Source organism: Patiria miniata, unplaced genomic scaffold (assembly GCF_015706575.1).
Source record: "Patiria miniata isolate m_02_andy unplaced genomic scaffold, ASM1570657v1 HiC_scaffold_12, whole genome shotgun sequence".
Classification (NCBI taxonomy): Eukaryota; Metazoa; Echinodermata; class Asteroidea; order Valvatida; family Asterinidae; genus Patiria; species Patiria miniata.
In genome coordinates, this window is record NW_024037050.1 from 4,381,115 (window position 1) to 4,395,213 (window position 14,099).

General features: G+C 39.3%; 1 protein-coding gene across 1 annotated transcript in view; it reads right to left on the bottom strand.

Moving 5' to 3' along the window:
- LOC119745887 (tyrosine aminotransferase-like) overlaps positions 1 to 13,566 on the bottom strand; it is a 28,115-nt gene extending 14,549 nt beyond the window's left edge. Inside the window, exons 1-5 of the mRNA XM_038222552.1 lie at positions 13,457 to 13,566; positions 11,441 to 11,588; positions 8,846 to 8,950; positions 3,459 to 3,526; positions 591 to 749 (exon numbers count right to left, since the gene is read on the bottom strand). Of these exons, the coding sequence (XP_038078480.1) occupies positions 591 to 749; positions 3,459 to 3,526; positions 8,846 to 8,950; positions 11,441 to 11,588 (480 nt within the window). The 5' untranslated portion in view covers positions 13,457 to 13,566. The remainder of the gene's footprint in view (positions 1 to 590; positions 750 to 3,458; positions 3,527 to 8,845; positions 8,951 to 11,440; positions 11,589 to 13,456) is intronic.
- Between the last annotated feature and the right edge of the window lie 533 nt (positions 13,567 to 14,099).

A 14,099-nucleotide genomic window follows, 5' to 3' on the forward strand; every position in this document is an offset into this window, starting at 1 on the left:
AGGCCACATACATATCACCAAGGTAAAATCGTGGGACTAAAAAAAAAAAAAAAATCAAAAAAAATTTCAAGGGTATTTTGGTTCCTTTTTTGTTTTTATGCTAATGCGAATTTCCATGTTCATGACCAGAAATGTGATGTCATTCTGGGCTGTTTCAGCAAAACAAGTTGCTTGAATTTTGGATATTTTGCTGTTCTAAATTTTGTTTTTAAGTCTTTGGAGATCACGTCAGTGCATCAGTACATGTCAGTAAGCCAATGAGCAAACTTTTCTCACAAAACGTTTTCACGGAGCACATTTTGGGTTCACAATTTGAACAGAAACCCCTTTCACTGAACGCTGTTCCTGAAAAGACATCACGGCATGGAAAATTTGAAACATTTAAAGAAGTGCACTTTTCAACAAAAATTAACCCAAAAAAAGATGTCAAATCTAGTGTTCATACATTGAAGAGGAGTAGAAAGTTGCACAAAAACTTGGCAATTTAAAATACAAATCTATTTTTCACGACAAAACAAGGGACAGCAACTTTAAATACATAGTAAGACTCCAGATTTCCCACAGCAAGACACATTGTGAACCTCACATACCAGCAGCTTATAACCTCTGGCTTCAAACTGGTAGGATCCAGCCAGAGTACGATAGATTGAGAACCCAGGCCATGGGACCAGGACATTATCTCCAGGGTTGGCGAGCACCAATAACGCCATCTCGATTGCACCTGAACATCCACAGCCCAACACAACATCCTGGGGGGGGGGGGGAACAAAAAACAATATGAGTCTACGTTAATGCAATTCACAAAGAAAATGTAAAATAAACATACACTGTATTAGCGAGCAGCCTGGTTTGAAATCAGAATTTCAGAGGGATCTCAAAAGTGTAAAAGTACACGTTTTTGTTTTACTAATTCATGGTTTTATCAGAGGCCATCTTGCATAAGAACCTGCTTCCAAATGGACTGCTTATAGATTCAAGGTACACACGCACGTATTCGGATCTTTATCATTTCAGTTTTTCACATATTCAAATTTACACTTTTTTTCACACAAACATCCACGAAAATACAAAAGACATAAATAAAAAATTAGTTCCGAAACAGATTAGTATTGCTACAGGCAAAATTATTTCTAAAAAACAGCATCTTTGAGAGGAAAAAGTGCCCATTTGGACACGTGTTTACCACAAAATGATAATTGAAAAGACCATTAAAAAGTTGAATATGAATGTTCGCATTGTATCGGTATGTGTATGTATAGCGTGAATATCTGACCCCATAAAATATGGACTCATTGGTAGTATTAGGATCATGAGAGAGTGATGTGCAAGGGATTAACCAATAATAGGCAAAAGGGGTTCGATTTTCAAAGGAGTCGGATTTTCATATGACACCGGTACCTTGGAAATTTGCTGTTTTTGTGTAATAACCATGCAAAAGAATTTCAGACACAAAAATGTGGTCCCAAATGCCGAGCCGATTCCAGTCACACATCTTAATTTCTTTTCAAATTGTTCTTCATGGGATCGCTATGTGTTTAATTCTGAAGCTAGCGTGGGAGCTGGGCCCAATTTCATGGCTCTGCTAACGACAAAATTCCATGCTTACGATCACCATTTTGTGCTAACCGCGCAGAAGCCAAAATTCCTCGTTAACCTGTGAAATACGCTTACCATAAGCGTGGACGTTTCTGCTACAGTAACCAGGGATTTTTCGCTAATGGTAAGCAGAGCCATAAAATTGGGCCCTGATATTCACAGTGTATCTCACAGTGAATTACACTGTATTCAGATCCAGCCTTTGGTGACAGTCTGGATCAAAATTCTACGCTTGAAATACCTGTACGTTAAGACAAGGCCAAAAACTACTGCCACTTCACATGTAAACAAACAGGGTTTTCCAATGATTTCTCTACAATTGTAAGACATTATGATATGATCCATACCTTTGAAATAATTTAGGTACATGTAAACGATTCATGAACATATTACAATGTCTGGCCAAAATGAAATGAGTACCTTTAAATCTTAATTCAACCTGCCATCTAATAAATCTATCAGATATACCACCAGGATTTGAACTCAGTCGCCCCTGCTTCCCTGCAGGGATATGACACTGATTTGACCTGCAAGAACAGCAGGGTTGCACAACCAGACAGACAAAGTGAAATCTGATGTGTAGACAGGTTTGGGCATAACAGCTAAATATCTGTTTTTTATAACAAAGAAATACGTGTACAACAATTTTATGATTTGTAGAAGTACTGATCGCGACTGAGGCGTTCTGCTTATAGATTACTACATTTTTGTACATCTACATGGAAGTTTCCATTTCCCTGACGCAATTACTATACAAAAAAAAAGTTGACAACTTCATGAGGAAGAACTTAACTGCTTAGAAAAAAAATGTCAACACTGTGGAAAGGTTTTGTAATTTAAATTAAGTGACAATGGAAGTACAAAGTGTCTACTCATGAGTATCAACTATCAAAGATCACCTTCCCTCAGTGAGGGCGCTTTATGAAAAGGGTCTATCTTTGCATGCACAGTTTTAGCAGGCGTTCACGTACAAACTCTGTACAAATATGTTTACAGTACAAGTTGTGTCCTGCTTTTGACAGCACAACTTTACTTGGTTTGAATGCCATGAAATTCGGTGCAACTGTGCTGCATGTTAACTGACAAAAAACATGCAGGCTAAGGCTTAGGCCTACATAAACTTTTCACGTATTTCTCATTTTTTTTCCAAGCACTGAAACTATTTATTCCATTTAGGATTGTGATTGGAACTGGGTACCCAAGTACCCGACCGCTGATATCAGGAACCGGTTCCAGATTATGGGATCTGGTTCCAGATTATGGGATCGGGTATCCGTCACCCACTTTAAAAATTACTTAGTAGCTTATCAGACAATGAACAAGAAATATGTGATTGCCATTTGTGGGGAATTTTTAAATTGAAAACCAGGCTACATGGAAAACCGTACAGATTTTATGTTTATGTGCATTTTAACGCGCGACAGATGACACTCGCCAATGTTGCAATGGACCGATCCAGTAAGCTCCGCCCAATGCGCACTGGGCAAATTAACACACGTGTGCTCCTCTCCAATGCCACACTGCATTTTCCTGCCGCGCGCATCATACGCGCGTGCACACATGTCGGACTTTTGTGCACGCACGTCGGACTTTTGTGCACGCACGTCGGACTTTTGTGCACGCACGTCAGACATAAATCACGGCTGTGATTGGTCAGAACGCTATGGGGTGGTGCTTACTGGATCGGTCCATTTACATTGTAAAGCTTTTCATTTAATGGTACCCGTGTTTAACCTTGATAGGGTACAAGGTACCTGGTTCCCGTACTACACGAAAATGTACAACACTACATGTTGTTCCATTACAGCTGCAGAATATGTTCCTTGGCAGTTTCAACAGCGAACAGTGGTGGGGATATGTACCTTTGACGTGAGTGGCGACTCCGGGATAGAAAACTGTTTGGCAACAGCAGCTCTTGCAAATTCCAGCCCTGGAAGACAACAAAAGAACCTTTTAGATCAATTTATGATTGCCACGGTCTTCATTGGCATACAGCTTGTAATTTTTCATTGTCTGGATGCAAATTCCATTTGGAAATCACGTAACATTTTCATAGCAGCTTTGAAATTGTATCCCATTCATGCCATTACGGTGTGCAAAATGTATCAAGACCATTTGTTTTTCTAAATGCAAATTCCATGGGCATTTGGACCAGATCTTAAGGATTTTCATAGGGATCTTTTACAATTCTTACAAGTGAGTAAGAATTGTAGGCCTATATTCTTTATAAGAAAACTGTTCAAGTAAGATTTGGGTACGAGAAATTCTTATCCGCTTGTCTGATTCTTATGAAATTCTGATCAAGAAACCCTTTGAAAAAGCATTGAGCATATATTTGGAGATATGAAAATTTTCCAGTTGACTCAAAATCATAAAAGAAAATATTCAAAGTTAGTCAAAATGCACGCTGTTGGTGATAAAAAAAGGAGATGTTTTTGCTAGATCATTCATCATGTTCATACTGTTGTGAATATTTATAGCTTCTAGCAAAGCACAAAAGATAAGAAGAAGATGAAACGGTGGTCATTTTACTTTTCTCCTTGTTTATCATTTTTAAGGCCTACAATACACCGGTTGAAAACCACCAATTTTGGAAACTTGTCGCTGATTATGTTGACCTGGCAAATATTGAAATGCATTTTAGTATTTTCCTTAATAATATTAACTTTTAATCATGATGATTATTTGGGTTAAATATGTTATCTCAATCACTCCCGTTTAAGGTTATGACGGCCATATGTTCATGAAGTTATAAATTAACTTCTTATTCTAGACAAATTTGTTGATTTTATGATAACTACCGGAAGCAAAACGTCCTGTTCTGATAAAAATTATGAACATGTTTCTCTAAACACAATGATGACTTGAGTATTAAAGCATACATGTTCAAGTGTACACGTACATGTATGTAACACACTCAATTGTATAAAGTGCCCATTGACCCCTTGGGAGTGGTGTGTTGTCCAAAGGTGGATCATCCTTTTTTGGAATCTATCTGAAGCACCAAATGTAGTTTGAAGCTATTGAACCACAAACAAATCTTAAAATGTATTGACATTGACATTTGCTGTCATGCTTTCAAGTAATTTTCTCTTACAATTATGTACAGGAGGTACATCATTGTTGTTGAAATTATCTGGCTAAGAACATTGCTGAATTTGCAATTTTATGGTACATCCAGGCAACTGGGTGTGCAACAAAAATCAGTGTGATGTACCGGTACATTAATTAAAGACAAAAGTCATCAGCAACCAGTACAAATCTACATTTCCGGAAAGGATTAAATTTATACCGTACAAACATTACACAGAGGCATTTATTGATCTGAATTTCCAATAAAATTCACACCTGATTTTATGCAGGTACAGTGTATGTGAATTTTTATTGTGTACTCAAGTTGAAAAAAAAAAAAAAAATTCTACAGAACACCACTGCATGAACAATTTTGTCTGGGGCCCAAGTTGACCAAAACGTTTCAGGGGGAACTTTAATAAAGGACAATCATCAGGACTTTCATGTGGATGTTATGTATGTACCGGTACTACATTAAAAAAAAGTCCTACTTTTGATCCTGAATAACTCTGTTGTTTACCAATGGAATTAAACCAAAATTTCAGATCATGTAAACAAGTCATGACAAATTGTATGCAGCAAGTTTCATCAGCTTAGCGCAAGAGGGTGAGATTTAATCGCCATTGGAAAAAATACTAACTTTCAGAATCTGCCACTTTTGAATTGGCATCCTCCAATGTCGATACAGCGCTTGAGATGTTTTTTGTTTGTTTAACTCCATTGGTAAACAACAGAGTTACCGGTATTTAGGATCAAAAGTAGGACATGATGTTTTCAGCTGTGGGATAGCAGATCAAAAAATCATCATGTCTCTCATTTACTTAGTAAGTTAGTTAGTTAGTAACAAATGTTGACATTGTCTATAATTGCTCACATGTTTTGACCGATTTCAACCAAACTTTGTCAAAACATGGTCAAAAGTATCAGTAGCCCAGCCCCAACATGTCACATAACCAAACTGGGGTCAAAGGTCATCATGGGGTCACTGGGATCAAAAACCTAAGGTTTGTTTTAAAGCTACATATACTGTCCATCATTTGCAGCTATCCAAAAAGTAACTGACAAAATTATTGTTGAAAAACATACTTGGTTGAAAGATAGTAAGGGAACTAAACGCCCTGTGAAATTATTCTTTGTGGCATGCCAGCTGTCATTTTGAAGAAATCATAAAGGAAGGCCTTTCCAACGATGCATCTCAAGGCGAAGCCTTGACACGACGCACACGGGCGCGCAGAGGCTATAATTCATGGGATCAGTGCGCGACATCTTGAGCTGCAATCGGCTCAGTGAAAACGTGTCTCGGACGATGAATTCAGGCCCAATTGAAAACATGATTCAGCAACTTTTGATTTGAAATCGAGATCCTAGAATGTTGTTTTTCTCGAAATATACAGCTAAAGCTGTATATCATAAAGGAAGGCCTTTCCAACGATGCATCTCAAGGCAAAGCCTTGACACGACGCACACGGGCGCTAAAGCTGAGCTGAAACTTCATCAGGTTAGTTGTTCAGCTAAAGCTGAGCTGAAACTTCATCAGGTTAGTTGTTCAGCACGCTTCGTTGGATTTTGAGAACTTTTGTTGCTTCAAACGAACAAAATGCACAAATTACAAATGATGGACTCCACCTTTAACAAAAATTTGTTGGCCCGCAGCTTCAGAGATATTTTCAGTCCAGCTTGTTTGACATTTGTATGACCAATGATCATGATGCAGGTTCGCCAAAGTCAAGTACCAGTACATGTGGTCTGCATATGTACCAAAATTGAAGATTCTATGCACATCTTCTGGATCAAATGTCCAAAGTTGCTCCATCCATGCCATACAAAATATTCAATATTATCTTATCTTAACGCATTTTAAATTGTACATGTGTAGTTTTTACTGAAACTGAAAGTGAAAGAAAACTACTCTTTCTGTTTTGGATATTTTCAACCCTCTGAAAATGTGCTTTTATTTTGGGTTGCTCTTGTACCCATAATGTATAAAAAAAAAATACACCTGAATATTGCCAGGCAGCAACTAATTCATAATTTGTGAAGTAATTATTCCTAATTTCCTTGATGTCTCATTCCAAAGTGAAAAAAAATTAGCTTTATTGCTAAAACAAACAGCAATTTAAAAAACAAAACCTTTTAGGTGAAACTCTAAAATAGAGGAGAGAGCAACTTTGAAGAACAGCAATGCATAAATGTATGCGACTCGTCAACAGCAGTTCATAAGCAAGGCGTAAAAAGCCCTTGAAGCAACTCTCAAGAACCTAAACTGTCTTCGACATCATAGCAGTCTGTCCCTAATCACATTAGATTTCATGAAGCACTCATGGCTATGACATCACCGTGTTGCCATGACGACAGTGGATAGAGAGCACTTTCGGATGTCCAGAGACAGTGCATATTAATTGTCCTATTAATGTGTGATGAAAAGCAAACCAGGAAATGTGAACCCAGAAAGTCCACACAGTATTGATCATGCTTAAATGCTTCCTAGACTGATTAGATGAGTTCTATTTTTAGTGTGCAGCAGTGATTTTTTCCCACCAAGTTCCGACATCAAAGGGAAAGGGGAAGCAGTATTCAACTTGTACATGTAATTGGGTGCTTTTTTCCCATTTGAAAACAGCCTTTAAATAACCGACAAACAGATCCTTGTCATTTGATTGGTGGAACTCACATAACGTGACATTCGTTATTGCTCCCATTCACGCCGCGGCTCAAAAAAGTACTATCCGCCCATGGGGAATGGGAAATACTATTGAATAGTTAGGATCACGACGCGGTGTTTGTGTGCAAATGCATGATGGTGTGCGCGTTAAGCGTTGTGCGTAGCGCGTATTGTTCCAAAGAGCCAGTGCTACAGCGTTGGGTTCAAACATTTTCGTGAAGGGGTGGTTTAGAAGAGAGAAATACATTTTCCTCCAGTTTTGTATTGAAATAAAAGTTCATATATATCAAATGACAAGGATCTAAATGTCAGTTATATAAAACAAATATTGAGTGGCTTTAAATTGTGAAATGGGAGGAATATTATCGCTCGGTAAAATCTTGACTTTTCCAGTTCACTTGGCTTCGCCTTGTGAAATGGAAAAGTCCAGATTTTACCTTGCGATAATATTCCTCCCATTCCACGCTGAACCACTCAATATTTGTATAACATGTTCATCTTTCTTATTCGGTGCTAGTGGTGTGCGTGGGAACCGGGTACCCGAGTAGCCTACCCGACCGCTGATGTCAGGAAATGGGTCCAGTTTATGGGATCGGGTACCCATAACCAACTTTACGAATTGATAACGTGCTTACTTTTCAGACAATGAAAAAGAAAGATTTTGAGGCCATTTGTAGAGCATTTTCAAAATGAAAACCTGGCTACATGGAAAAGCAAAACAGATTTTCATGTAATATGTGCATTTTAATGCCCGACAGATGACGCTTGTAAAAGTTGCAGTTTACACCATAAAGCTATAAAGCCCTTCTGACAACTTCATGGATTTGAATTTTGTGGTTAGGTTTCTTTTACGAGCACCCGTGTTGTACTACCCGTAAATGCACACCACTAGATGTACATATACTCGGTACGTTAAATTTCTTTTTCTTCTTTGTCATTTGGTGTACATGTAGTTTTGCCATTCCGGAGGGAGAATATATATATATTTTCCCTTTTCAGTATTGTTTATATATATTTTTTGTTGTGTTTAAGGCATTCCGTTTATAAGCTCCGGCTTCTTGTGTAATGCCTCCACTTAGTAGTTTTTATGTAACAATTGTTTTGTTTTCTAAAGTGATTATTCATGTGGAAATAAATGTTTCTGAAATGAAATGAAATGAAAAGGTAAATTGGGAATTTATGGGGCACTTCGTACACTGTACATATATGTACATGTATGTATGTTGAAACATAAACACTGCTTAAACTTCCCTTAGAAGTGAGAAAAAAAATTCCTTAACACATTTATTGATTACATTTTGTTAAAAATGAAGTAAACAATAAACTAACATTTAGTTTTTTTTTGTTTTTTTTTATTTAAGTAAGATGGATGTCAGTGATTCCTGACAGAAACTTCAGCCTTGAAGACAGACACCAAACTTGCGAAATAAACACAATTGCAAAAATGTCTAACCAGTTAAAATTTTTAAACTTTATACAAAAATTTACATACCAGAATACAAACAAACAACTTACCTAAGGCGGGCCCATATCCATTGCTCTTCATACCATTGACGACATCACATACAGTTTCACGCATTTCCTCACAAATGGATAAGTTACCAAATAGGGTGGGATCCCCTGAAGCAAACCAAAACAAAGGCAAGTTATGAACTGACTACCCCATCATTTGTGAAAAAGAAAAGTTGAATGATACTTGAGTGCCATTGCTGCTACATATGCAACAATTCAAAGACAATGCAGTGGCCGATTTCACAAAACCCATCTCATCTTAGGACCTAAGATCGATCTTAGCTAAGCCGCTTCCTAAGACCAATTTCACTAAACCCATCTTAAGCAAGACGCATAAAAACTACCAATTTGATGGCTGTTTCATGTTTGTTTTTTCCGCTTGACGAAATAGTCGTTGAAAAGAAATGCCCAAAACAAACTTCTCGCGCGCATGCATGTGCATAGAACATGAACTTCTGTCAGAAAAATTACTCTACTCGATCAATTTTGCGCGTTAAGACGAATTACCCTTCCTGAGACGTGTCTCAGCATTTTGTAAAATCGGCCCAAGGTTTGTGTACATGCACCTTCAGGTAAAAAATGTTGTTCACACTCCATGCTAGCCCTAACAAATGTGTCTCAAACACAGTACTTCTTCAGTATCTAGCTGTTCCATATTAAAAGTAATGTTTTCTGAATTTGAAATAATTTGGACCATTTTTTTCACTTGGTATTCACCATGGGAACTACTTATCTTGTTTGAAACGAATTAGCAACCTACATGTAGTTATCCTGATGTTTTAAGGAAACTTTGGTGAGAGTTTGTCCTAAATGACTGCACCCAAGGTCCTAGTCTGGCGAAGTTCTAATGTACAAATGTACATAGCTCCATGTTACATGTATGTACATGTAACATGTCAATGTTGTGCCCATTCTTGAAAATCACGCATTCTCGAGAATGGGCATGCACATTCTTGAGAATGTGCAACTGGATCCTTGCTCAATCTTGGCAAAAAATAACTCTTCCAGATTGAGCGCACATTCTCGAGAATGCGCGACAAGATAACGGTCTTGTCGATGCCGAGCACCGGCTGCGCTTGGCAAGTCTAGCTGAATCCTCGTTCACTGATTCTCAATAATTATACTGTTGCAACGCAAGGCGCTGAAAAGTAGAGTGGATATGATAAGTAAAGGCGTATTAATATGGGGGGGGGGGACCGGGAAAATATAAGAGACATAATAATACTAGTGCAAAGAATTCTGATTTTTGGGATAATAAAAGCGGGGGGGGGGGGGGGGGGGGGGGGGACGTAAGAATGAAGAATGTGAAGAATGAGAATGAATACTGCGACATCCCATAGTGCTAATGCTATTTCCCATTTAAATTGCCACAAATTTATTGTTCACATCCCACCATAACGTCGCAGAGCTGGATTCTATCTAGTCAAAAGAGCAATTTTGGCAGCTTCTGGACATCATTTTTTTTCGTGGCACGCATATGATACATGCAGGGACTTGTAACTTGTCTAGCCTAAACAAAGCACTTCCCAGACTAGTTCCCAGTCCTCCGTTATTACAAAACTTCCCATAGTGGGCAGAAAAAAAGCAATAATAACAGGTTTAATTTGATTCAAATTATCTTAGTTATACGAGTACAGAAGCATAGCACATTTTCTTTCCTCTTGATATGAATTGTTTCCCTTTTAACCGCTATACAATTCATTTAACATAATTATGTCGTGCAATGTTTGTTAAGATTGGGCAAAATTCATAAATTGTGCACGTGATATTCCCACCCAATCTTAAGAATGAGCACTCATTCTTAAGAACGCGTGCTCGTTCTTAAGAATGGGCGCTCATTCTTAAGAATGCGCGCCCATTCTCAAGAATGTGCATGCCCATTCTCGAGAATGCGTGATTTTCAAGAATGGGCACAACATCAAGTTCATTGTACATGTACATGTATATGTAGATGTCTAGCATTGCACATTAGTTTTTCCATGTCAGTGACCAGGTAAATGTAATTGTGCTTCCCGTTGCACAGTGTACTGGTATCTCTTTGTTTTCTATGCGTTTTTCCAAAAGGCAGTTGCAATGGCTGCAGAATGTGTCAAAAATGTGTCAGATAGTGCTTAGGCGAAGTAAAAAAAAAAACAAGTTTCTCGTCCCCGCCCGTTTCCTTTTTGGAGGCCGCCTGGATTTTTTTATTATTTTTTATTTTTGAAAAATGTTGTAGAAACACACCGAAAAAGTCTACAAATTCATTGGAAAATAAATACCAATACCAATACAACTCTAAATGACACTGTAAATATGTTCAGTTCTCTTTTCCAACTTGTCTTTCATCTTTAAAAGTGTCTTTGAACAGTGGAACACCAACGGTTGCAGGAAATTTTGAAAAGGCGGTCATCTTGAATAAAATAAAAAATAAAAAATGAAAAGCCCCGCTTCCTCCCTTTTTTCAAAAACCCCGGACGAGAAACTATTTTTTTTTTACTCGGCCTTATGTCTCTGAAGCGGATATCCAAATTGCCCCCCTTCCTTTTTTCACTGCCTGCAGGCAGCAGTAGTGGGGCCCAAGATATGTTTGCATAAACTAAAGGGCTTACGCACACCTACCCAGTGACAGGGCAATGAAGTCTTTATCTGGGTTGGGTTCCAGCTTCAAGCCATCTACAATGGCTCGGATTGGGTTGTGTGTCCTGTTGGCCATGTCTGATGCACGCACAGTCCATTTCGACCTCTTCCCATTCGGTAACTCTGCCATCTAACAATTAATTCAATTTACACAAAAATGAAGTTATTATTGATCGACTTAATTTGAATTTTTACAAAATGGATGCTTCCTTTAACTAAGCTTTATAAGTGATTGTGTAGTTGCGGGCCTCTCTTTAGTTTCAATCAAATGCGAGACTTTTGAGACATTGGTGGCAGCAAACACACCATGCCTTGTGCGTTAACGACACTGCGGCGGTTGTGAGACATCATCTTACTGTACATTGAAAAAAAAACTATTTAATTTTGCCGACGCACATGGCTACGGCAACGCGCGCATACCAGAAACCAGTCTTTTTCTTTGGCCTAACATAGATTACCATTCTGGAGGGGAAAAAAGGCCCCCGCTTCCTTTTTTTCAAAAAGGCAGGACGCTAAACATGTTTTCTTTTTATTTGGCCTAATGGTACCACCAACACAAAACTAGTAACACAATCTATGTACTATTGGTCTATTAGTATTATTCCCCATTTTGGAACATTTGACTTGTGAAAACTGATCCACTAAATGCGACATTTGAAGTTCAGACCACTAAACCGGGGGATGGGGGGGGGGGGGGGGGGCTGAAACTGTCATTGATTTTATTAAAGGGAATATACATCATTTGCTTTTGCTGTAATTTTCAGAAATGGATGGAATTGGGGGGTTGGAAATATAAAGCAAATATAGTTACACTGACTTTTTGGAGGTTTTGGGTTCGAAAATGCTATAAAAACCAAGAAAAACGATCATTTTCCTGTAGTCTGGTTCCCTGACTCCATATAAGAAGAAACAGAGCAGTTTACATACATTGGGGAATTGTAAGGTCAGGGAACCAGTCTAGCTGGCTCGTACCCGTTCATAGGTTTGTAATCGATTGCAAACAAGTGCAATGGTCAATTGGGGCCAGTATTTGAAAAAAAGCCAGTTGTTTCCAACGCTGATCGGCCGATCAGCGTTGGAAATTGATACAAAAATACCACTTTTCTTGAAAATGACAGTATACCAGGTGCCATAATTTTACAGGATGCTTTAGACTGTCATTTACCAACATCCTGTTAAGGTATTTCGCAAAACTTGGTAGTTTTATTTTTCGATGTTTACAAATGTTGTATATTCCCTTTAAGATAAAAACTGGCGTCGTGATGAACTGCGAAATTGTCACATGCGGATACGATACACGTCGTCATGTAGCGTGGTCATGCGGTCATCCCATGGAGGAAGGAATGGGGGTCAGACAAGTCGACCGTTCAGACAACTCGACTCGGGACAAGTCGCCCGTTGAGACAACTCAACCGTTGAGACAACTCGACCGTATGTGCGATAAATGAAAAGACAAGTCGACCGTTGATACAAGTCGCCTCGCATGTTTTTGGGCCTAGTTTTGGGGATAGCACCGGGGATTTTGACGGCGGCTGATCGCCGTTTGGGAGTTATGACACGTAACAGAGCAGAGCCGATATAGCGCAGCGTGATTGTCCGTGCACATCGTTCGTTTTTGCCGGGCCTGTGCGCGCATCTCCGGTCAACCGCGTGGCCGTACCGTGCACGTGCCGTGCACGTTAGCTGTCTCAACGGTCGAGTTGTCCCGAGTCGAGTTGTCTCAACGGTCGACTTGTCTCAACGGTCGAGTTGTCTCAACGGTCGACTTGTCCCGAGTCGAGTTGTCTCAACGGTCGACTTGTCTGACATTCCGAAGGAATCCTTCCTCCGATTTATGGTCATCCCAACCGTAGCGGTAAATTGCTGGACGCGGGCATGTCTGTTTCGCATATTCCAACATTCCTGTCCACCAACATGACCAAAGATTAGGTAGATTTGTCTTCAAGGTTTCTCATTGTATTCTCGACATTGGGAAGAGCGATATGAAATAAATCTTACCTTAAATCCAGCAATAATTATTCAAATTCCAAAGGAAGAAATCACAGCTTGTGGAGCGATCAACGTTTACAAAGTAAGTAAGTGCGTAATATAAAATGCCGGCCGGCCACATGCGTCACGTAGTACAGTACACACGACCTGCGTTGTAGACGTGCCAACATGGTGACGTCACGTATATCCGGAGGTGTGTCCAAACGTGAAGAGATGATTGGTTAAATTGAAGGCGTGATCATTAGTCAATCAATTTCTAGCTCTACGCTTGAGGCGTTTGAGGGCGGTATACTCTAATTTCATGGTCGCTTCGATCTTGCTATAGTATACCATTTCCAAGGTGGGACTCCCAAAAGACATCTTTAGATCTCCAAATAGTACTGCCAACGTCACTACCAAAACTTTGTCCCCTCCTTTTGATTGAAAAAACATTTGATAAGATCGACAAAATCGATGACTGATGAAATTCAGTATCAAGAAATGCTTTGTTAATGCACATCACCCACCCACAGTGTCGGACACTTCGCCCCATTTCCACGTCGCCCCATGTCACTTCGCCCCTAACCACTTCGCCCCATCCCACATCGCCCCATTCCCACATCGCCCCATCCCTACTTTGCCCCATTCCCACTTCGCCCCATCCCCACTTCGC